This window comes from Engystomops pustulosus, chromosome 5 (assembly GCF_040894005.1).
Source record: "Engystomops pustulosus chromosome 5, aEngPut4.maternal, whole genome shotgun sequence".
NCBI lineage: Eukaryota > Metazoa > Chordata > Amphibia > Anura > Leptodactylidae > Engystomops > Engystomops pustulosus.
In genome coordinates this window covers 145,740,146-145,766,045 of record NC_092415.1, presented here as the reverse complement: position 1 = coordinate 145,766,045, position 25,900 = coordinate 145,740,146, and the positions used below count along the sequence as shown (strand labels likewise).

The 25,900-nt window shown below is 41.9% G+C and overlaps 1 protein-coding gene across 1 annotated transcript in view; it reads right to left on the bottom strand.

Moving 5' to 3' along the window:
• The window catches only part of CDK13 (cyclin dependent kinase 13), a 29,916-nt gene extending 8,220 nt beyond the window's left edge, over nucleotides 1-21,696 (bottom strand). The window contains exons 1-8 of the mRNA XM_072153328.1: nucleotides 20,276-21,696; nucleotides 10,488-11,063; nucleotides 7,383-7,547; nucleotides 5,955-6,094; nucleotides 5,240-5,410; nucleotides 2,716-2,905; nucleotides 2,096-2,152; nucleotides 254-355 (exon numbers count right to left, since the gene is read on the bottom strand). Of these exons, the coding sequence (XP_072009429.1) occupies nucleotides 254-355; nucleotides 2,096-2,152; nucleotides 2,716-2,905; nucleotides 5,240-5,410; nucleotides 5,955-6,094; nucleotides 7,383-7,547; nucleotides 10,488-11,063; nucleotides 20,276-21,255 (2,381 nt within the window). The 5' untranslated portion in view covers nucleotides 21,256-21,696. The remainder of the gene's footprint in view (nucleotides 1-253; nucleotides 356-2,095; nucleotides 2,153-2,715; nucleotides 2,906-5,239; nucleotides 5,411-5,954; nucleotides 6,095-7,382; nucleotides 7,548-10,487; nucleotides 11,064-20,275) is intronic.
• Between the last annotated feature and the right edge of the window lie 4,204 nt (nucleotides 21,697-25,900).

Genomic DNA, 25,900 nt, shown 5'->3' with positions numbered 1-25,900 from the left:
CAAAGGAATGCCACAGGACTAGCTATTTATGAGCATACGGAGATAAGCTGGCCCTTTACGGTTTTTTTGTTTGTTTTTTTTTTTTAACTAAAACTGTTCATAAGCCCTAATTTCTATCTCCAATGCAGCTGCCAATCACCCATAAGGTATAACTAGAGGATACAAACTTATATATGAAGAAATGACAAAAAGTAAATGGAAAAAATCCAAAATCGTCACATTTATACTTTCCATAATAGATGCTTTCACTCACCCACAGCTCCAGACATCAATAGCAGGTGAATAACGTTCTTCTCCAAGCAATAACTCAGGAGGGCGATACCACAGTGTGATGACCTTATTTGTGTAGGGCCGACTAAACATGGAAATGATGAGAAAAAAAAGAAATCTCTGACATCACTTATTGAGAGTATGTAATGATCTACTACAAAGTAGATTTAGCTCTACTTATTTCTGAGAGCATATACATTATTCATCATTACAGTAGCTTATCCGATATCTAGCAACATTTTAACATCTTGGGTCTTCGTCAGACCCCAGCTGCATGGTTTCTGCAGTTTTGTTACAATGAGCGAGTGGCAGAAATGCCATCTACTTCAATACAGTAGTAATAAAGTACAGTATATGGTAGGAATGATCAGACCATCTAGGGTTAATGTACCCTAGAGGGTCTAAAAAAAAAACCCCTGTAAAATAAAAAAAAAAAGTTAAATTTTTTTTTTTAAAATAATTAAAAAAAAAATGTTAAACATAAAAGTTCAAATCACCCCCCTTTCCCTAGAACTGACATAAAATGTAATAAAACAGTAAAAGTTGATATGTGTCTCTCTCCTACAAAAGTCAAAGACACAATAGGTATCGCTGTGTGCCAAAATGCCCGATCTATCAAAATATAAAAATGGTTATTGCCAGTGGTAACCCCCATAACGGAAAATGGCGCCCAAATGTCCGAAACGCGTCTTTTACACTATTTTACTAAAAAATGGAATAAAAAGCGACCAAAATGTCGCACAGTCCACAAAAAATGGTAGCAATGAAAAAGTCGGCTCATTTTGCAAAAAATGACACATCACACAGCTCAGTGCACCATAATATGAAAAAGTTATTAGCGTCAGAAGATGGCGAATTTTTTTCTTCTTTTTTGTGCACATTCGTTTAATTTTTGAAAATATATTAAAATGCAATAAAACCTGTATAAATTTGGTATCACCAAACCAAAGAATAAAGCAGAGATGTTATTTGGAGTGTACAGTGAAAGTCGTAAAAACTGAGCCCACAAGAACGTGACACGAACATGTTTTTTTCCCAATTTTTCCACATTTTTTTTCCAGCTTCCCAATATATGGCATGGAATAATAAATAATGTGACTGAGAAGTTAAAATTGTTACGCACAAAATAAGCCGTCACACAGCTCTGTACACAGAAAAATGAAAAAGTTATGTATTTTTGAAGGTGGATAGCAAGAAATGAGTGAAAAAAAAACCTGCGTCCTTAAGGGGTTAAAGGAAACCTACCACTTCCAATAGGGCTTCTAAGCAGCAAATGCTGTGCACCAGCTCAGGGTTCTTAAACAGTTTAAAAGCTTTTAAACGCTTTAGTAATCTTTATATACGAAGTAGATTCACCATGTGCACCGTGCGTGCGCCTGAATAGGAAGTGATCTTGTGCGCATTAAGAACAAAACGAAGATAAGTGCCGGCACCGGCATGAGCTGCATTTGCTGCTTAGAAGCCCTATTGGAAGTGGTAGGTTTCCTTTAAATAGAGGCACAAAGCAAGGAAAATGTAGTGTTCCACCTCCACCTAGAAGTAACAGTGCAGTGATTTCTGGAGTGAATTTATGGACTAAAAATCATCAGCATAAATACAGGCAAAGTAGACAATGGAAATAAAATGACTCATGCACACTGACCTGCAGAGCAGATTTACACAAGTGTGGGTAACGTAAGAAGCAATTTCTCTATGGATAATAACGCTTTTTTTTACAAAAGTTAGCTACTGAAACTGCTCTTTCTATCAAGTAGTCAGATCAGTGAAAACAAGAAGAATCCTTTAAAAATACCCATTAAATGCTTTCTATAGCCCAAGGGCTCACCTTTCTTCTGAACTGTACAATCTTGCAAGTCCAAAGTCTGCAAGCTTGATCTGCCCCCTATTGGAAAGAAAACACAAACACGAAATATATAGGAGGGATTGGGAACAATAGTGCACTTTACACAAATGAATGAATCTTGTATGGCAATGCGTGTGGAACAGAAAAACAAAGTAATAGGTTGAAGATACAAGCTGTGAAGTGAAGACTATTAGAATAGTTCTGGTGACAGGTCTTCATCAAGTGGAAATATGCCAAACCATAGAGTTTCAGTCTTGGAACCAAAGCACAGAATTCATGGATTCCAACATAAAAGATCTACTGTGTGAAAAGAGCCCAAGAGGCTAGAATCCTTGGTATCATATTAAAATCCAGAATATTTTCCATAAAGTATACCCAAAGCTATAGGCACAATATCTAGATCACTCCATGTGAAGATCAACAACAGTAAAAAATGTGTTGTGTGGTGGGAAGCTACAAGTGACAAAAAAGAGGTTTGTTCTCTTCAACTATGTGAAGAGCGGCGGTGTAATAGTTCTCCTGGTGACAACCTTCAGAAAATATTTGGGTCAAGGTCCTACAGGTCACGTCACTAAGAAACAGTACAATTGAACATTAATTACCTGTTGTTTAGTAAAATATTTGAGCATTTTATATCTCTGTGCAAAAAATTCTTCTTGTGACAGTAGTCCAAACCTTCCATAAGTTGCCTCATGAAAGACTTAATGTGAAGTTCATTGAAATGCACTAGTCCTGATTCCAGCAGACCCATCAGGTCGTGGTCCATATATTCAAATACCAAATAAAATGCACCTGCAATCAAGAAAGCAGAACTGGGTTAATAGTTGTATTACAAATAAATTAAATTGATGTAGAAATGCAGATTCAAATTCCCATCTACATCAATAATCATCAAATGCACTTATAATGGAGTCCAACAGAAATACACAGCTGAATGTAGTCCTGCAGAAGTCAACAGGAGCTTGATGTGCACTGGCTCTCTTTGTGGAACTGGCACAACCCGTTCTATTTATGATGGAAACACAGACATGCATTCAGATATTGTTGAATTTAGTATGAGTTTCATGAAAATAATGCGTAAAAAAAAAAAAAAAAAGAAACATACATTGCAATAACTAAAAAGTAAAAACAATTAAATGTGGTGGGGAGGCAAGGTGGTGTCAAAGGTCAAAGACAAGTTACAGCTCAGTATCTTATTTATCAAGCTAAAAGGACATGTTGCATGTTTTTAAGTTAATCACCTGTAAATTCCCTTCACAGTTTTCACCCAGCGGAAAAGAGCAAGTAACACAGAAATAACAGTGGACAATACCCTTAAACAAGAATGCCATGATATCATAGCAGGATCTGTAATAGACCTAAAATGGTTTCAAGTGCCAATATACTACAGTACAGTACAATAGTACTGCAGTATATTGCATCAGTGATCAGACCCTCTAGGGTTCAAGTACCATAGAGGGCCTGAAATAATGGTTTAACCCCTTCCTGTCGCAGCTCTGTTACAGCTTATTTTCCCCGTAACAAATTACACTTCAAAATGTTGGTATTAATATTCCATGCCGTGTACTGGGAAGCGGGAAAAAAAAATTCCAAATGCAGTGAAATTGGTGGAAAAAAACGCATTAATGATGTATTCTTGAGGGAATGGATTTTACGGATTACACTGTACGCCCCAAATGACATGTCTACTTTATTCTTTGGGTCGGTACGATTACGAGGATAACACATTTGTATAGGTTTTAGAATGTTTTCACACATTTACAAAATTTAAAACCTGTACAAAAAATTTTTGGGGGATTTTGCCATCATCTGGCGCTAATAACTTTTTTTATACTTTGGCGTACGGAGCGTTGGGAGATTTCGTTTTTTGGGACTTTTGATGACGTTTTCAATGTTATTGTTAGGACTGTACAACCTTTTGATCACTTTTTATCGAATTTTTTTATAATTTTTAAAATGGCAAAAAAGTTCCATTTTCGACTTTGGGCGCTATTTTCCGTTACAGGGTTAAACAGTGAAAAACCGTTAATGTATTTGGATAGATCGGGCATTTTCGGACGTGTCGGTACCTAATGTGTTTAGGATTTTTACTGTTTATTAATATTTATATCAGTTCTTGGGAAAGGGGGGTGATTTGAAGTTTTATGGGGTTTTTTAATAATTTTTTTTTAATTCGTAATTTTACTATTTTTCAGACTGCCTAGGGTACTTAAACCCTAGGTTGTCTGTACGAACCTATACTATACTGCCATACTACAGTATGGCAGTACATGGGGATGTGCTGATAGCACAATGTAATGAATGGGTTAACACGAAGCAAGGGGATGTGCTGATAGCACAATGTAATGAATGGGTTAACACGAAGCAGCCTCGGGTCTTCGGAAGACCCAATGCCGTTATGGCGACGGATCACCGCTCCCCGATGACGTCACGGGGAGCGACGATCCACGGCAAGCTGGCGGCACCGCTCGGTGGAAAACCTCCCACGATCGGTGCTGGCTGTTACTGGTAAGCCTTTGCTGCAATATGCAGCATGAAGCCCTCTCAGCCCGTGAGCCCTCTCCATGCACCCGCACCCGGTATGTGAAGTAGTATTACGTCACATGTCGGTGAGAGGTTAAAATTGTACGGCTTAATGAACATATTTTTGTCAAATGTCAAAAAATTCCTAATATTCAAATCAGATACAGAAATAAATTTGTAGTTGGATTTGAAACCCTTTTCCGTCATAATAAAAAAAAAGGACATTTAGAGGATGATGGAAACATAACAGACATATGGTAAGTGTTGGTTTGTAACTAATTTGGTTGAATCTTTGTAAAGGAGAAAAATTAAAATGATAAAAATGCCAAATATTTCCACGAATATTCAAAAAGTGGATCAAAAGTTACTGAATAAAGTGATCCATCTGATTTGCAAAATCACCATTGGTCAGAATTGTATATATGAACCTTTCTTTGGAAAATATCTATGATTGCCAAACAAACAAACTGAACGTATCACATGTGCAAAAAGGTATAGCATGTAGATATGTATATTCTGTTCCCCTCTCATTAATCTTACTATCAAGCTACTACTTGGTGTTTAACTGAATGAGAAAAAGTACAAACTGTGAAACAAGTGCACCTTTATCTTTCTTGAAATCCACAGCATCCTCTTTGTCTGTGACAATCTCTTTCATGTTAATTATACTCTGGTGGGTGAGCTGTCGGAGAATCTTTATTTCACGTATAGCAGTGATCGGGAAGCCTTCTTTCTCATTGTCCAAACGTACCTTCTTTAAAGCCACCATTTCACCTGCAAACAAAACAACATTTTAAAAAGGCCACTTGGGACACGTGATCAGTGGAAATATGCATTTCTTTCATTTAAATTAAGTCAGAAAGTCAATCGCTAAAGCAGCTACACTGCACAGGTATAAATATCACCATCCTCCTCCTCTTACTGGCTTGTGGTCTCTAAAGCCTTTGCTTTCAAATGGTTGTAGAGTTTCCACAGTTAGATCAGAAAAACTGACATTCTCTAACAGTTTTTAATAAGGGTTTGTTCAGTGCCAATTTTTCACGACCAGTTTTGCTCAGTATTTACTGCGTTTTTCATGTGCATTGTAAAAAGCCTTATGATTGTGGTAATGGATCATGGAAAAACACATTGCACAGGAGTCCAGTGCACTTCCCACACATCAGAAAGACTCATGTGAAAAACACTCATGTCAAAAGGCCCTAAATAGGATAACGTTCCTCAAAACCTACATGAGGGGCAGGGCTTCACACGGTTCTTCTACCAGTACTGCATCTGTGCCTGAAATACAGCGGAGATGTACCCATTTTAAGATTCTTACCGGTGTCTTTATCTCTGGCTTTGTACACCTGTCCATAGGTGCCTTCCCCAATTATTCCAATTATATCAAATTTGTCCACACAACGCTTTCCCCAGTCAATCTCATTCTCATGGATTTCACCACATCGGGGACCACAGATCCTTTAAACAGATGGAAGTAGAAACCATAAAAATCAAATCCTCCTTCAACTCGTCATAAAGGTCAAAACAACATATTTTATTAGTATATTATTATGGCATACTATATTGCAGTTATCCTCACAGAGGTAACAATTTTCAAGTGCCGTGACCAAATCTTAATCGACAGTATTGTAGCAAGTCAGTGTACGGGAGTCCTTGCGTCATAGAAATATACAATGCAAGGAGTCCCTTTCTGCTGGACGATTGGTAGTGGAAACCCTGGAAACGCTACTTATTTTATAGATGCTCAAACACTCAGATTTTCTGTGGTAGAAACTGTAGGTTGCTGAAGTGTTAACATTCTTGAATGAAACCTGTGGTTAGATACCAAAGGAGTGCAATAAAATATACAAGCTAGCAATATAGTATGGAGACAAATTTACACATAAGAATATTGCACCATTTTCTCATGAATAAGAGGAGAAATCGCTAGAGATGTAATTACAGAGTTATCCAGCATTTTGTTTGAGTTGGGAGACCCCTTTAAAGGACATCCACCATCAGAATAACTTGTAGATGCTTATATTCACTTCCCCTGCCCTATTGCCGATGTGCAGTACGCCTCTTTAAGTTTGTCTAATAAGCGCAGCATTTCTGAGAAATAAGGCTTTTAAAAACATGTAAATGAGCCTGAGGCCCCGTTTCCTCCGAAGTGACATCACCGTCTCTCCCTCTACAATTCTCGCTCTATGTATGATCATAGAGGGTGTACAGATGTAACGCTATGATTGTGTATAGTAAGAACTGTATAATACTCTGACCGAAGAGCAGGCAGAGCCAGCCGGGGCGCCATAAATAATTACCAATCTGCCAAGGACCTCAGGCTCATTTACATATTTTTAATATCAAATGGTCTTTATTCAAGCATATACATTACTATCCATTTTGAAACATACATCAGTATGTTTATGGATACAGTAATTACGGTGTATGAGCATAACATTATCCTGGACAATGCAGCCATTTACACCATTGCTTTTCAAACTTCCCCAAAGCATTACGCTCGAGGTAAACCCCTAGTTCCACTAAAAGTGTAGCATGTACCTTTTTTTTTTTTTTTAACTTTCGAAATACCAGGAGATGCATATTTACATATTTTAAAAATCCTTATTTCTCGGAAACGCTGCACACTAAATGAAGATTACTGCACATTGGCACAGGACGGGGAGGTGAGCATAAGCATCTATCAGGTATTATTCTTCAGTAAGACAAGACATCCTCACTATACACTATATTGATGTTCTCATACTTCGGTCTCTTTCTGTTTTTCATTTGTGTTTTCTTGCCCTCTGGGCTACCAGAGGGGTCCCCACTTCCAGTATGGAGAGGTGGGAGGGGCAGGTCAGAGAGCAGGTGAAGAAGTTTTCTCTCCATCTCCTTCTTGACAGACTTTCCTGGTATACAACTTCGAAAACTGTAAAACAAAAGTAATTAAAATTGGTTTGATCTCTTCAAAAACAAATATTAACCCTTCATTACCAGGCCAATTTTGTGCTTTAGTGGCCATGATCATTTTCTTTCATTGTTGCCTTCCAAAAGTTCAATATTTTTCATTTTAGCTGCATAGGAGCATCAGACATATTTAAAGAAAAATATTTGAATACACACACAGGCTGCAGGGGGCGTGGCCTCTTGCACCAGTAAATACATAGAGGAGCCAGCACCAGGAGTGTCACACCATTATACAGGCTGTCAGTCAAGCACTGAGGGGTGTGACTGCCTCTCACTCATGAATAAGCTGGACTGCTGCATATGGTAATGATTCAATGGACCTCTCTGGGTGGGTTCACACTTGGCGTTTTGGATGCCTCAGGACACAGCCATCAGAACGCATGTGTTTTTAAACGTTACAATGCTTTTTGCTACACTAGAAGCGGTTTTCTTCATTGCTGGAGGTGTAAACAGCTGTGTAAACATTTTCAAAGCTGTTTACACGTCTAGCCATGAAGAAAAAACGCTTCCAGAGTAGCAAAAAGCATTGTAACATTTAAAAATTCATGCGTTCCGATGCCTCTTGTAATTTTCATACAGCTTTAGGACATCATTGCTTACATTTGCTGGCATGTAGAGGGACAATGAAAAGATGGGGCAATGCTTTCTAATGGCAGTTTATGAAAACATGTTTAGTTTAAGGGGTTAATTTGCCTGACAGGTTCTCTTTAATTAATGGGTATTTTTTGCAAACTTGCAGACTTAGGTTTTCATTTTTAGTTGTTAAAAGTTAAAGGTTAAAGTTAGCAAGCTTTTTTTTTTTTTTGTTTTTGTTAAATAATTTGTAACCAAGATAAGATTATAAACTTTATCAATAAGACTGTTCTCTTGGCTCTCAGACTCTAACAGGTTATTACAGCACTAGGGCTGTAATAACCTGTTAGAGTCTGAGAGCCAAGAGAACAGTGGAGGGGAAAAAAAACAAAAACAAAAAAAAAAAAACACATTCTTCTGCATTTATTCATTAACTTATTTGCTCTCTGTTCTGCCGGAACTTTAAATCATATTGACGTTTTGATAACACCAATACAATTGAAAGAAAGAGAAAATTTGGATCACCATTGTAGCTTCTTTGCAAAGTTCCCTTTATCCCTTTACCGTCGCGTGCCATAATAGTACGTCGCACGCCAGGTGCGGGTCCATGGAGAGGGTTCGCGGCTGAGCCCTCTCCATAGCCAGTAAGTCTTTGCTGCATATTGCAACAAAGACTTACCGGTAACAACCGGGATCGGTGCTAGCATGGGCAAAGCCATCTTGGTGAGGATTGTCGCTCCCTGTGTCATTGGGGAGCGACGATTGGCCGCCATAATAGCCTTGGGTCTTCCGAAGACCCGAGGCCGTTTCGCTTTAACCCATTCATTTCATTGCGATGTGCACATTTTAATGAATGAGGTGGAAAACTGTAGTATGGCAATATATGGTAGGATCGATCAGACAACCTGGGGTTAAAGAGAAAAAAAAAAAAAAATTTATAAATTATATATAATTAAAAAAATAATAAAAAAACAAAAATTCAAATCACCCCCCTTTCCCTAGAAGTCATAAATAAACAGTAAAAAAAAAAAAAAAAAATCATGCACATTAGGTGTCGCCGCATCCGAAGATGCCCGATCAAAATACAAATTTGGTACTCCAGTGAGTTTTTTATCATTTTTACATAGCATGGAATATTCAATGCCATCACTATGAAGTGTAATTTCTTATGCAGAAAACTAGTCATAACAGAGCTCTTTATGTGTAAAAATAAAAAAAAGTTCTAGATTTTTTAAGGTGGGGAGTGAAAAATGGAAATGAAAAAACAAAAAAGGGCCAGGTCGTTAAGGGGTTAATGGGAATCATGGGGTAGGAGCTCCAATGATGGCTACACCCAGCACCCCTTGTTTAAGGCAAGATTACTATAACTGCCTTAAAATCCAACTAACAACATCATATATGAATTATTCGTGTTGTGCGACTATGACAAATGTTTTTCTGTAGTGCGGGCAGGGGATTTTATTGGGAAATATTAATGTGTATTTTTATATATTTATTAATAATGTGCATGTTTTATCTTTACTTAAAAAGTTCCCCATGAGGTTATATACAAACCGATTGGGGACATTTTCTTTTTTTTCTTTATTTAGAAGCTTTTCCCTGTAACTGTGGCACCTATAAGGGTAGCTACAGGGGGAAACAACAGAGGTACTGATCAGAACTGTTCTGGCAGCCATGATTAACTCTTAAGCCCAGTGATCACGTGACCGACGGGCTATAGAGCCAATAGTGTTGCTGCCTCATCTATTCAATACATTCTGAGCTATGTAGTGAGGAAAAAAAAGAGACAGAGGCAGTAATAGAGCAGAGTGGAAAAACTTGCACATCTACGGTCAGTGGACAGTAATCAGTGAGAGAAAATGGGATAATTAGAACCTCAAGATGAACAAATGAATTCATAACAACTTACATCTAAAATCATTCGTCTTTCCTGCAGATAGGGATTAAATGTCTGACCCCCAGAGACCTACCACAATTGGGGAAATGCAAGACTGAAAGTCCCACTCGACGTGGCCAAAACGGAATAAGACTTTCCCAGAATTCCTATATTCTAAGGGTCAAGTAAGAGGAACTCTCCGTCACCTGTGTAGGGTGTACCCGGACTAGAACTTGCTTTTATTTCCACCTATTTTTCTTGTGCTATGTGTGCATGTCGTTTTCTATTTTCCACCCACATATATTTTACATAAATTTGCTGCAGATTTATGAAGGCTACTTCATTGCAAACCTTCCAACGGTAAAATTATCTAACATTCATCTTCACTTGGACATGTGCTTCTGTTTCTAGTACAAAGTCGTTGCTTTTCTAAAATAAAAGTACAACTCTTACCTGTTAACATCAGTGGAGAGGGCAATGGGGAGAGGTAGTGCTGAAAAAGTTGCTGGTGAGGACCCTGAACTTTTTGCCTTCTCTGTGCTTGATGCCACCTTATGGACCTTGCTTTTCTCTTTCTGACTTGCCACATCCTCTTTAGCCGCGTCCATCTTGCCCGGCTTTCCACCAGTCTTAGCTGCTTTATCTGTACTTAAATTATTATCCAGGACCGATGTCTGGCCCGAGGCCTTCATTCTTCCTTTGTCACTTTTCCCAGTAGGAGATGGTGCACTGTCCACTTTTGCTTTCTTTTGCTCCTTGGCATGGTTTGCTTGTTGTGCATTACTGGCAACATCTGAATGTCCTTTTGTAGGCGTGGAGGTGCTGGAAGCCTTTGCTAGGGCTCTGGCAGCCTCAGCTTCCCTAGCTTTTTTGTTCTTGTTTAGTTCGGCAGCTAGGCTGCTCTTCAGGGTCAGAGTACTTGGTGAAATGCTCGACTGTCTGCTGCGGGACCGCGATACTCTATGACGGCTCCGAGAACGAGAGCGCCGTGTCTTGTAGGGACTTCTACTTCGTGATCTTTGAATACGCCTGATGGACAGAAAAGATGATACACAGATAAAGTATCCATTTTACAAAACATTTATTTCTGTATGTACCCATGTAAAGAATGAAACTACTAAATTAATTTAGAAGTCTAACAAATGAGAAATTCATTGGGGGGCACATTTTTGGAAGCATTTGTGCCTCTCACAGCCGGGTGCTTGGAAGTTCGCCAGTGTGCGTGTCTGTTGCAGGGTTCCTAAATTATATTTGCAAAACATAAGTTGTCTTTGATTTACGGTTTCTTCACCTAGTATTTTTAAGCAAATTAAATACTATTTAGGCGCAAATCGAAGTACAACTGAGCTATACATCGATCTAAGCTGGTGGGTCATTCTTCCTGGAATTTTGAACCTACCTTTATCATGCCTAAAACGCCTGTAGGATTTTTACAAAAATCGTAATTTAAAAATCTGCTAATAAGTGACGGATGCTCCTAGTGACGCCACACAGCGGCTGGTGCGCTTTCAATTCCTAATTATGCACGCCTATCGCGTGCCCTATCATACCCACTCTGCCCTACAGATTGTGATGTTATTTGGCTCTCGGGAAGCCTCGCGAGTGGGAGCTGGCTGCTTAACAGGGACTGTAGGTGTGTATATTTAGGATGTGAAAGAGTGCCAGACTGCCGGTGTGACATCCACAGGATGATCCGACACCAATGAGCATATTTTACAAATTTTAGTGTTATACAGACATTTCAGGCATAATAAAGATATGATCCGGAGTCCGGAAAGAAAGGCCCATCTGTAAGTGTATTTCGTTTAAATCATGTCTACCCGAGTTATACTTTCCTTAAAGGTCACACAAGAAAACAAAAACAAAAAAAAACCACATGTTCTTATGCATCTCAGCCCGAGATACAAAAGAACATACAAGTGTAACAACAGCAGACAACTTTGAAAAGAGTCAGCAGAAATACAATGATACATAATAATCTATTTACATAGCACCATCATATTCCATAATGCTTTACAAATCAGGTACCCCATAGTCCAGCATTTGGGAGCATAGGATTTATAGCTGTTACTTGTTGCACTCTTAAAAAATAGTCATAAGTAGAAAACCTGTAAATGTTATATAGACTGCAAACTAAATATTTACCCATAAATTTCAGCCAAGTTGCTTTAACCCCTTAACCCCCTGGAACTTCTTTGTTTTTGCATTTCCATTTTTCACTCCCCACCATCAAAAATCTACAACTTTTTTATTTTTCCATGTAAAGAGCTGTGTGACGGCTTGTTTTCTGCATAACAAATTGCACTTCATAGTGACTGTATTTAATATTCCATGCCATGTACTGGGAAGCGAGAAAAATTTTTATACAAATAATGGGAAATAGGTGAAAAAATGCATTTGCAACGTTTTATATGGGCTTGGATTTTACGGCTTTCACTGTGTACCCCAAATGACATGTCTACTTTATTCTTTGGCCCGGTACGATCACAGGGATAACAAATTTACATAGGTTTTATAATGTTTTCATACATTTAAGAAAATTAAAACCACCTTTCCTTTCCTTTTTTTTTTTGCGACTTTTGATGACGTTATCAACAGTTATATTTTTAGTACTGTACAGCCTTTTGATCACTTTTTATTGTTTTTTTTTTGTTTTTTTTTTAAATAGTTTTCAAAATGGCAAAAAAGTGCCATTTTCAACTTTGGGCACGCTGTGAAAAACCTTTATTGTATTTTGATTGATCGGGCATTTGGGGACGCAGTGATACATGCGTTTAAGATTTTTACTGTTTGTTTATATTTATATGACTTATAGGGAAAGGGTGATCAGAATTTCCGGTTTGTATAATATATATATATTTTTATTTTTTTTTACTTTTTTTGTTTTTACTATTTTTCAGACTCGCTAGGGTACTTCGCACATTGTAATGAATAGATTAAATCCAGACTGTCATGGCAACCTATCATGTCATGGGGAGCGACAAACTTCACCAAGATGGGGGCGGCCAAGCTTTGCCGGCCAGCGATGGACGGGATAACACACTGATCGCGGGTGTTACCAGTAAGTGTTTGCTGAAATATGAAGCGAACACTTACAGGCTATGGAGAGGGCCCAGCCCTCTCCAAGCACACGCAGCTGACGCGTGCTGTCCTATTAAGGCGCAAAGAGAACCTGTCATACAAATTAAGCCACCCAAAATAAAGACCAGCCCTTATGCCTAAATGGTTCCTTTCCATGGCTGCAATGTTGCAGAAATCAGTTTGTAAACTTATATGCAAATCACCTAATGGGAGCCATTCACACTAAGTGAGTTATGCATATTAAAACTTACTAGCATTGCCCCTCCTTGTTCCTGATTGACAAGCTATAATATTGGAGAATTGCAAAATGGAGAGCTCTGTTACATCATTGGGTACTTGAAGTCATGTGACCAGGATGACATAATCTAAGGTCCTGTAACATTTGCAAGATCTACCCCATGTATCTGATCATATGAAATCACAGCATGCCTCCATGGAGAATGGATGGGAAAGAGTAAAAGTTCATGGAAGCATGCTGTGATTTCATGTGATCAGATATATGCACGGTGGACAGTTTGCTAATGTTAGGAGGTGAAAGAACCTGTGAGAGCTGATTTATGTGGATGTAAAGGAAACAATTTTAGCTAAAAGAAGGGTGTCAATTAGTTAATAGGTATCTAAAAAAAACCTGTCACTAGTTATACATGTGAAAATGTGGTGACAGGTTCTCTATAAGTATTAATGCCACATAGTATAATCAGATTCATGACCATGACCCAGATTATTCTAAGACTTTGCATACTAGGCATAGCAGTAATACAACATTATTTAAACTCCAGCTAATTGCTATATACACTTTGCTTGTCCTATATGTTACATGACGTTGATGCCAAGTGTGTCCCCTGATAAATATATACACACAAAATTTTACACACCTTTTTCTTTCCTAAAGGAAAATTTTTGCACTTGTCTTTACCAAGTGTCACTTAAAAGGAGTCAAGTTAAAATAAAATTAAAATACATAGGTATAAAGGCCTAAAACAGAAAGAACTGTAAAAATTATTCAGGGTGCACAGATCTCCAGATGCTCAGGAAGGTCCTGGCTGGTCAACACATTTTAGAACAGTGTACACAGAGGCCCGTGTAATGCCTCATGTACCCGACTGTGTGCCGTTGCTTGCCATCAGGAAACCGTAATACAAAAGAAAACACAAAAAAACAAAAACACGCCTCTCCATTTAAGATGTCTGTCCACAAATCTGTGTAGGAATAGGACCCTTCCCAATACTCCACGCCCCGGTAGCCTCTTTTCCCCTCCTCCTCACCATCTTCGGCGCGCAGCTCCGCGTAGCTGCGCGCCCTCGTCCGGCGATCCTGCCGTCTGCGCATGTTTCGGAGCAGTGACCGCGCAGGCGCGGGCCTGCTCTTCTGCGCATTCGCAGACGGCAGGATCGCCGTATGAGGGCGCGCAGCTACGCGCCGAAGATGGTAAGTAGGAGGGGAAAAGAGGCTACAGGGGCGTGGAGTAGCCGCCTCGTGTAACCTCAGATGCGGCTACTCCACGCCCCAGTAGCCGCATAAGTAAATTTGCATACAAGTTTAATAAAAGTTAACAAAAAAGTGTGGGGACGTGAGGATTAGCCCTTAAAAGGGCTATCCTCACGTCCCATTGATCCACCTACCACCCAATCTACCTTTATAGGTAGATTTGTGGTGGTAGGTTTCCTTTAAAAAAAATAAACGAAAATTAAAATCAACCCCCTTTCCCTACAAAGGATAGAAATATAAATAAACAGTAAAATTCATACACATATAGGTATCGCCGCGTCCCAAAATGTCCAGTATATCAAAATATAATAACTGCTATTCCTGGCGTTTAACCCCGTAATGGAAAATAGCAAAATACTCGAAAATGCCACTTGCCATTTTACAAGTGATCAAAAGGCCATACAGTTCTTAAAATGGTAGCATTGAAAACATCATCTCATCCCACAAAAAATGACACCAAACACAGCTCCATACAATGAAGTATGAAAATGTTATTAGTGACAGAGGATGACAAATGACATTTGGGAGCGCACAGTTAAAGCTGTAAAATCCAAGCGCACAGGAAAATGCAGTAGATGCATTTTTTCACTGCATTAGGATTTTTTTCCCTTCTTTCCAGTACACGGCATGGATTATTGAACACGGTCACTATGAAGTGCAATTTGTTAAGCAGAAAACAAGCCCTCGCACAGCTCTTTACATGGAAAAATAAAAAAGTTTTTTTTGAAGGCGAGGAGTAAAAAGTAAAAACGCAAAATGAAATTTACTTAAATTTACTATTTTAGCCATAGAAAAATCTTTCTAACTTAATAAAGTCTCCATTTACAAAATCCAGCTACATCATTGGTAGAATTAGCTCCAAATTTATTATGACTAGTGATATTTTGGGTAAGGTCAGTGTGTGCATAGCAAAGCAGCTGTCACAAGGATACTGTTCTTTGTGGCAAATGAATTTAGCAGCTGGCTTACAAGTACAGCAGATCACCTGTTGGAGATATAACTACTACACTCCAATTACTACATATGAGCAGTCAGAACGTTATCACTAGTGGGAAAGATTTGCTAAGCAAAAAAGCTGTCAGACTAAATGTTTTCCACAAAATGAAAGGACATCTACAACCAGGATGAATGACTGTAAACCAAACACACTGGCATAGCTTTTAGCTTCTTATGCTCTGGTTTTTACAAATTATGCAAATAGTGGCTCCTTGATCCATAGCTGTTAATTGAGCTGATAGCCCCCCAGGCTCATTTCCATAATTCCATAAGCCTTTGAATGTAAAAGAATGTTATAAGAAGCTACAAGAAGTGTGGACCATGCCATTTAGGGCACACACCAGCATGTAAGTGTTCTTGGTTTACAATCCTTTATCCTGATGGCAGATTTTGTTTAACACATTTGTAACTGTACAATTATATGCAATGCGATTCATCTCTATGTCACAGCAGAATACCCTAACAGAGAATAAAAATAAAAGCGTGCTATGTTGACAGTCAATAAGAAAGAGTGGACGTCCAGCAATGTTGATATCTGTCGGGAAGAGTCTCTCTTTCACCAATGATTGCACTGACTAAAATACGGATCAGCTTTTTACATTATGATTTAAAGCTTTACAGTTTTTCTGGGACATTGCAGTAAACCACAAAAACATAGGGGACAGAAAGACAAGTTCAACAGACTCTGGGCAAGTAGATACTGCTGGGAGTGGTCCATAAAACAGCTTCACACATTGAATGCTGATATTTTATAAAATGGTTTTAAAAAGTTGTATATTCAGCCATACTTTTTTCTTTTTTTACATAGCCTATGTCCATAGCATGTGTTACAGCTTTATGTACAGCCCAGTAAAACCTAGTTTCTGTGTGTCTGTGATATAGGATTGAGGCCTATGGGGATCAGGGATAAGAAATATGGAGATGCTGTAGCAGTCACTGGAAATAATTATGCACAATCGACATACAAGACAGTTAAACTTGTATTGATATTTATGTTTGTTACCTTCTTGCTGACTACTGATACCAGACTAGATGCCTAAAGGAAATACAACCCCCGCAATCACTTATTAGCCTGACCTCTACTTGTCCTTCTTGTGCTGACCAATGGCCCTCGCACGTCAAGGAGACTATTCATCCGCACTGCACGGTACTGTACAAGGCCCATGTGCTCTTTAACCTCTTGGCGCTCAGCGTCCGATATATCAGACGCAGCGTTGATGCCGGATCAGCTCAAGATGTGAGCCGAACCAGCATCGGGAAACATGGGGTGCCGGCTATAACTAATGACCGCAGCATTTAACTTGCCTTGGGGGGGGGGGGGGGGGGGGGTGTTCCCCCACGATTGCGCAATTCACCCGCAAACACCCCCCCCCCCCCCGCGCGCAGTTTGGCGCTGATTGTTGCTATGGCAGCCCTATTGTCCACTCAGGCCTGCCTGAAAGATGGTGTCTAGGACGTCATCTTAAAGGCTGACACTGCTAATACCCTGCAATACATCAGTATTGCAGAGTATTATCATAAACAAGCAATCAGATGATTTTTAACCGATTAAATCCCACCAAAAAATGCAATAAAAAGTGAAAAAAAACATATGTACTGTACTCCAGAATGATACTGGTGCAAAGTACAACATGTCCCGCAAAAAAACAAGCCATCAACCAGCTCTGTAGCCAAAAAAGTAAAAAATGTTATGCCACTTGGAAGATGGCAATGCAAAAATGATAGATTTTTCCCCACATTAGGTTTTATTTGGCAAATTTAGTAAAATTTGGTATCCCCGTAATTGTACTGACCCATAGAATAAATATTACATAATTATTAGGCTATACAGTAAACACCAAAAAAATCCAGTACAGAATTGATGCCTTTATACTCCTGACCTCAAAAAAAACATACCTAAATTTTCAACAATAGGGGATACCAACGCTAAAATGGTAACACTGGAAAAAGCATCTCATCCCACAAAAAAAAAAGAATACTGCATATGAACAGAGAAATTAATACATTTCACCCCACTGCCAATTTTCCCCAAAAGGAAGAGCCATCACCAGGATTCTCCAAAAGATGCCAGTGCAAAAGCTGCTTTTTTATGCTACTGCATCAGATTTTGTTGCAGTAGCTTTCCTGCTAGAATTAGAGTTTCTTCTTTCAATATTTCCTCTGCAGTGAAGTTTGTGGTGCAGGATTTTCTCTCAGAAGGATAAATCCCATTCACTATGGTACAATAGCTGCCTGTCATATTTGCCTTTTTGCATATGATGAAACCCATAAAACTGAAATAATGAGGTTATTCTTCCCTGGAGCACAGGCTGATGGGTGAATATATAAACCTTTAATTACTCAAGATATTTCCGAAACAAGCTCATCTGGTTCACTGTGAAAATGGTCACCCTCAGTATTTACATGGCAGCTCCTCTTCTGGAGACACCTTCCCATGACCTAACTATTATCCAAAAAATATTCAAGTATATTTAGGAGTCTGTACGTGCTGTACTGGAAGCAGTTTTCTACTGTTATCCTTCTTAGAAGTGTAAATATAAATTGACAACTGGGAGTCACTAGTGACTGCACATTGTGACACAGGCAGAACTAAAAGCTAGACTGTACATGGAAAAAGGCCTATGACACTGTACAAGAATGCCCAATCTATTAAAAACCATTTAGGAGGAATAAAGTCAGTGGCTTTTGGGGTACTAAATCTGTCACAGGTCCTTATGGACTGCTGGTTTATGGCTCCAAATAGTCCTATGCTAGCTCTGTCTGATGCCATATTAGAATAATTAAAAAAAATTGTACACTAAGCATGTTCGTGGGCAGCCGTCTTATCCCTGTGCCTTCCAGCTCCTTTGTGATTACAGTGAAGTAGGAGAAGCAGAGCTATGCTTTACTGTGCATTTACAGGATGTCTATAGCTTGTGCAGTGCAGCCACGGTGCACCACTCCAGATTCAGTAAAGGGTTTACCAAGGTGCAAGGAGTTTCAGGGAGGAGACAAGTTTTATGAGCATTACCTATCTATAACTAAGTATAAAGGTTTCATTCTCAGCGATAGTGGGGCTCCGGAGACACTCAGCCAACAGCTACAAGGGATGTGAGTGGTAGGAGTGTAGGACTATTTTCTTATACTACAGGCAAATTTATTAAAAAAATTATAAAATTTCACAAAACTGCAGCAAAAACATTACCATGTCTGAACTGTGTGAGCAGAGCACAAGGAGACACTCTGGGCTATGGAGAACTGCTGCGGGGAATCCTGCTCCTAGCAGCTGCTCTCTCCAGAGCACCAGCAGCATATCTGCACGGGGTAAGAGAGGATCGTCATGGCCACTAGGGCTCTGTAACTACCCCCATTCTCTCCTCACTGACAATACAGGATTATTACTATATTACACCGTCTTATAGGGCCTGCCATGGCTGTTATCCTGCAAGGCCATTTATAATGAATGTATACTTAGTAGCAAAGCAGAGCCTTCAGGTATAAACCATGTATGGACTTATTATTTACATTTCTCCCTTTCCTGGAAAACCAGCCCTACTGGGAACACAGCACATCTGACGGGACTGGCATTTATAAGATGGCCTTAGGCCTATTTATTTTTCAGTTGGGTCATAGAGCCAAATCCACAACCAATCTGAGGATCTTACCCCACTGTCAGAGGAAAGCTGGGCGATAAGTATTATTACCCAAACCGATGCCAGCTTTCCCCACTTTCTGCTCAGTAACTTCTGTATGACCAGCATTTCATGCCCACAGCGCTCTATTTGCATATGAAAAGAAGTTCAATTGCACCAGGGAAGATTTACTCCTATACACAGAAGTATTTAGACCGAAGAGCAGCTGTGTTCAGGAGTAGCTCCTCCCCAATTACAAAACGCAATTCAAGTGCAACGCGTGAACACACCCCCATGCACACGACTGTATAAAAACAACCCTATATACAGCCCCATGCACACCAATGGGCAATACCATCCATGTACATGGCCTTATTGTCCACCATACCGTACGCGAGCCGTATTAAAGTATAGAGCACGTCCACCGTATTTCCGTTCCGTACAGAAGTGAATGGGAACGTATAAAATACGGGCTGCATACAGCTGTGCACCGTATGCTGCCGTATATACGTGTAGTATCCAGAACCAGTGGGAGGAGCATTGTGTCAGCCAGCCAATAGTCAGCCATCATCTGCCAGCCCACTGTATTTTATACGGATATGGTATGAATACAGCGCAATATGTTGCCATACTTTTGTATTATGTCCCCTATCTACGGCCAGTATACAGTAATATATATATATATACACATCAGAAAAGACCATACGGCATGTGTATGAGGCCTAAGACTATATGCACACTTTGCGGGATGTCTATGGTAATACCACAGCCATTCTGCAAGGATCTGGTCGTCAGCTGCTAATCTCCTTTTTCCATGCGTTTATGGCTCACTTTTGCATTGCATGGGTTAATTTGCACATCATGATCCTTAGCAATTACATGACAAGCTGCGAGTAGCCATCGCAATACATGGCTTACACCACACACTTCCACATAACAAATCCGCTCCATGTTCTATTCCCTCATCACAGGTCACAGTTCAGTGTGGACTGACCCCGCATAAAGTACTGTGCACGAGTGTATACGTGACCTCTGGCAGCAGGGCCTGTAATGCCGTGTCCTTACCTGGTGGCCGGGCTGTACGGGCTGCGGGAGCGGCGCCTGGCCGGCGGGGACGAGTTGTCTCCATAGTTGGGGGAGCGGCGGCTGGCTCGGTGCCCGCTGTAGCCAGGGCTGGGTGAGCGGGCAGGACTGGGGGATTTTTTGCGGTGGTTGCCGGGAGAGGACGCCCTGTACGCCCGGTCCCCCCTGTAGGCCTTGGGCGGCTGCTTGCTGTGCGCTGCGGCCTCCTCCCGTTTGGGCCTGTACGAGGCCGCGGCCCTGAGTTCCGCTCTCTTGGTCGTGTCCTCCTGAGGCCTCCATGTCGGGGCGAGCAGCAGAGGCTCTGGCAGCAACAGGTTCCCAGCCCCCGGTCTACTCCTCCGCTCGTCGCTGCGGCCTCCAGCGCCTCGCGCTTCCTCCCTGCGCCGGTGTCCGGACTCCTGCCTGCGGGAGCCCCTCTTCCGCTTACTGCTCCTATCAGCGTCCCCGGCCTGCCGTAGTAAAGATAGCGGGGCCTGGTGCAGTCCGGGAGAGGGGGGGCATCTATCCGGGGTCGGGGATGGGATGAGGCCTAGTCCTAGCACCGGAGGAAATGCATTCCCCGGGCCCTGCTCGCCCCCCGACAGGCCGCCCTCAGACAGGGAGCTCACGTCGTCGTATTCCACGGTGCTGGCGGCGAGCGCCCCGACCCTGCGGAGCATGTCCCTGCGGCGGTCCTTCTGCCGCTTCTTCCTGGCCCGGTGGCGCCTCCCCGCCCGGGGAACAGCAGGGACCTCTCCTTCTTCCACCAAGCCCATGCTGGTGGCCAGCGCCTCCTGGTCCCGCAGCCTGCGCCTCTTTCTTCTGTGGCGCTCCCTCCTCCGCCTGCTCCCTGAGGAGTCCCTGGGCCTCTGCTGGTGCCCGGACACTGACGAGGCCGCTGAGGAGGAGGTGGAGAGGGCCGGCCCGGGGGGCTGTGTGAGCGCTGAACTCCCCGGCATCGGGGGGCACAGAGGAGAGAACATCCCGGCCGCGGCTCCCCCTGCGCCCCCTTCTCGGTGACGCGCGATACCCGGGCCGCTGGCTCTGGTGCCCGCTACCTGTTGTGGCCTGGCCGAGCAGGGCAGGCGCAGTCACTCAGCGGTTCCCGGCTGGAGGAAATCACACGGTGCCCTTGTAGTCCACAGTCAGCCCATGATCAGCCGCCCCAGAAGAGACAGATAACCCGGAGAGGCTGGAGGCCGCACACTTTAGCAGCCTCCTATGTGAGAAGAGGCAGGAGGCAAAGTCTCTTCATGGTGCACAACTAGTGATTGGCAGCTGCCCAGGAAGCGAAGTCATTAGCCAGGCCTGAAACAAGGAAGTAGAGCCGGCTCCATGGTCCTCATCACATCCCCATACACACACCTCCCACCCCAGCACATGGCAGGGAGGGGACTGCTCGTCACAGCTCGGCCTGGCCCTGGAGCTATCCCTGCACTCATGTGCCTGCAGCCGAGTGCTCACAACTATTCCGGATGATCCGGAGAAGAAGCAGAGGGCCATATGGCTGCCATATTCAGTATATAGAATGCTTTATTAAAAAAAAAGTCAAGGAACCTAACATGACATCTACCTTCTGCAGGTGAACCTAGACTGATCTTCTCTAAACTTTTGAATATAGCCATTTTTTTTAATGTCCAACCTTTCAATGTTTCTTTACCCTTTCTCTAAGAAGGAGAGAAGATAGAGCCTTGCTGATTGGTGGAGGTCTTAGTGATGAGATGAACCCCGTTAGACCTCTCATCAAATCTAGTAACTATAAGCCAAATTAAACTGAAAATACTCACCTATACTTTTCATCTTGATCCAGGCGATGGTCTTCTTTAATCTTGCATGAAAAAAAGACTTCTAAAAAGCAGGCTAAAGCGCAGGGACATGATGTGTGGCGCTCCGGGCTGCTGATTATTCACGCCTCTCACCACCTACCTCTACCATGTTGGCCACACAGGAGGCATGAATAAATAGTAGCCCAGAGTGCCGGACATCACGTCCTGTGTCAAAATTAAAGGAGACAAGCACGGGATCAAAATAAAGAGGAGTATAGGAGAGTATTTTCAGTGTAATTTGGCTTATAGTTACTAGTAGATTTCTTTTAACAACAATTGTCTTATACATTTCCTGGTTAAATTAAAATTGTTATTAAAGCAAAGGCCTTAGGACTGTTCACTAATTATCGATTAATTCTAAATGATGGCCACCAACACTGTTGGAGATGAACTATCAACCACTGTTGTCACCAGATGAGTCTCTGGTGGTGGTGTTTCCGTGTGAGCAGCTGTGTTTAGTCAATAGCATACATGGATTATTCATTTTTAGGGAGAACTTCCCTCTTCATCAGATCCAAGCACCAGCTGATAAGGAAAAACTGGTGTTTGGATCTGATGAAGAGGAAAGTTCTCCCTTGAAACACATAATGGCTAGAAAAATAAAGATTTGATGTACAGTGACAAGCCCATACTACTTGAACACCATCATTAATCCGGTAATTGTGCCTGAAAAGCAAAAGCCAAATTTCATCTTTATTGACAACAATGTAACAGTTCATTGAGGTTGCATCATTAGAGAATGCAGACAAACTTTTTTGAGCTAGCCACTCACTCGCGTTGACCAGTGTGGCTATTGAGGCGTAATTTTCTCTGCAGTCCGGTGCTCGGGTCTTCAGAAAAGGGCTGTCGAGAGGCCCTGGTAGTAATCAAGAGAAAAGGTAAAATGAAACCAGCACTCCATTCGGTTAAAATTCTTTGTCTATATTCTTAATCCATGCTCTAGACCAGTCATTGCAAACCTTTTAGATGCCGAGTGCCCAAACAATAACCAAAACCCATGTATTTTTCGCAAAGTGCTGATGCAACAATTTAAGCAGTAATTTATTACTCCATACTCTGTCACATGTTTAAATTGTATAGGAACCTGAGGACACCAATATAGTAGAAAGAAGGAGAAGAAGTTTGGATTATCATTGTAGCTTCCTTCTAGGGTCATGGGCTGCCTGGGACTGCAAGAGCCCTTGAGTCCTGTCTGGTGAACTCTGTGCTGGGGTGATGGCATGGGTGCCCATAGAGAGGGCTCCGATTGCCACCTCTGGCACCCGTGCCATAGGTTCGCCACCACTGCTCTAGACCATGACTAAGAACTTAATATCTATGTTCGAAACTTGTAGGTCTTGTGGTTGATGCCATGTAAATCTGCTCTTTTAATGGATTTGGAATAAAGACAAAGAATTTTAGCCGAATGGAGTGTCGGTCTCATCTTACCTTTTCTCTTGATCATTAGAGAATGGCTGCATGAAAATAGGATACCTCAAATGGAGTTGCCAGCACTTTCTCCAGAACTGAATCCCATTAAAAACCTATGGGATAAGCTGGGACGCCGTATAGAGGCTGTTAGGGATTTTTATGCAGGGCCCCAACAGCCCTCTTGATTTTTGTAAGGTGAGTCCTAATTAACCCTTTGAGGGAGGATGAGATAGCTGCCGGCAGCGAGCTGACAGAGTAAATGAAAAGACACAGTCGGTCTTCCCATGCACTCAAATCAAACTGTTCATTTCAAACAGATACAGCTATATTTTAACACATAGAGATCAGCATTTGGGGTGTTGTATGAATGGAGATAAGTAACTTAGATTCTATTGGCCATTATGTTTTTGTACCAGCACATTCTGGGAAAAATGACCAGGCCTTGTTTACAGCCATGCTTATCTACACAATGGCTCCTAGAAGCTTCTTCATAACCAAAATAAATAACAAGAATACAGAGGCCCGAAGGACGGTAAGAAATGCCAAGGATATAGTGAAAAGGCAAACAACAGTTTAAATGAGAAAAATAGCTGAATTAAAACATTTAACTCTATAGCTTCTAAGAGGGAAGCAAACCCCCCCCCAAGGTGGCCGCTGTATCTAAAATGGCGGACAGTAGTCAAGATGGCATCCGAAACCAGTGCGATCTCCTTAACAATTCCCCCCTTTGAGCTTTGCTGGCCTGTAACTCCATCCTGAGCGACCTCCTCAAGCTCCAGGTACCCACAGGTAGGCTAAGCCCGTACCTGCTGGACTTGTTACCTCTTCACCAGATCCCCTGGAGGCTGGTCACTCAGGGGTTACAGGCCTGCACACTCACATCACATGACTGAGTTCCCATAGTCCATAGGTTTGTAAACAGGCAGCATCATCCTCCGCTCCGGGCACTTCTCCTGTCGTGGTTCTTACCGCTTGGACGGCCATCTGGGACATGGTGGACTTGATGAGGGGGACCACACAGCACGCCATAAGTGACAAGAGCAAAATCACAATCCCCAATATCACCCCCACTTAAAGCAAACCCTTCCAATCCCCCAACCACAAAGTGAAGGGCAAAGTGTCCACCCCAGAGTTTCTCTTGAGTTCCCTGGACAGTCCTTCAATCTTTTCACGAGCATGGGTAATGGATCCATAGGGGGCCGATGTCATCCGGGATGTATATGCGACAAGCCACTCCCACCATCTTACAGACTCCTCCCTTCTCAGCAAGGGTCATGTCCAAAGCCATGCGGTTCTGGGAAGCATCTCCGGTATAATTCACAAATCTCTGTTGATTACAATAAAAAACAGTTACCCAACCAACATCTTTGCTCATAGCTCTCTGGGAAATAATGATCTGTCATGGGGAATACCTGTCCATATCTGATTGTGGGCATTGTACTCATCTGGGACCCCCCTTGGTGCTCCCACTGTATCTATATAAACGTTGTCATCTAGGGGCTTCTCTCAGACCTCCAGAATCCTTTGGGATTCTCCACCTTTTCTTATGTGTCTGATCAAACTCATCCCAGGGGATCACGAGGAAGGAATGCACAAGTGTTATCACCGTACACTCACCTTCCCAGCCTCTAGGCCTGACCTGACTCTCCTATCCCCACAAATCCTGTACACATCAGACACTGCTAATACAGGGTTACCTGTGCTGTCAATGTTAAAGAAGGTCACTGTCGTGTTGCACCAAGCGTAGGTAAAGTCTCCTACCCTGGTCGGTCCTATAGTTACAGTGATAGTCATGGTTGGGGTGTCCCTGAGCATACAGTCATTTAGAAGAGGCCAGCTAGCAAGAAGAATAAGTTTGTAATAGAAAGCATGGAAGCATGCTGACTTCCCTCTAGCTTCAGACGTGGCACTGGTCAGCAGGACTTGGAAAGGACCGTCGTAGCGAGGCTCCGGACTCTCACTCTCTTTCTCTGGTGTCTCTCTTCACCACCACGTAGTCTCCAGGCTTCAGGTTATGCGTCCTGAGGTCTCTGTTTGCATCTGAAATAGGAATCAGAAACACTTTTGCTGACCTTTTCCAAGGCCTGGCTCAACTGTGTGGCATGTTCCACCTGGTTTCCTGCCATCATCTCTAGGGTCTGTGGGAAGTAGGGGCCTGGTCTGGGTGCACAGCCAAAAAGTACTTCAAAGGGGGACAATCCCATCTTTCTAGTGGGTGTGGTCCTAACTGAATGGTGGGCAGCAGGAAAGCACTCACGCCATGGTTTCCCTGTTTCTTCCATGGCCTCCCGGATCTCTAACTTAAGAGTGCAGTTTAAAGTATCTCAAACGCACTACCAACTTGGGAAGCTTATGGGGTGTGTAGGACCTGTTCTACACCCAGGAGGGACAA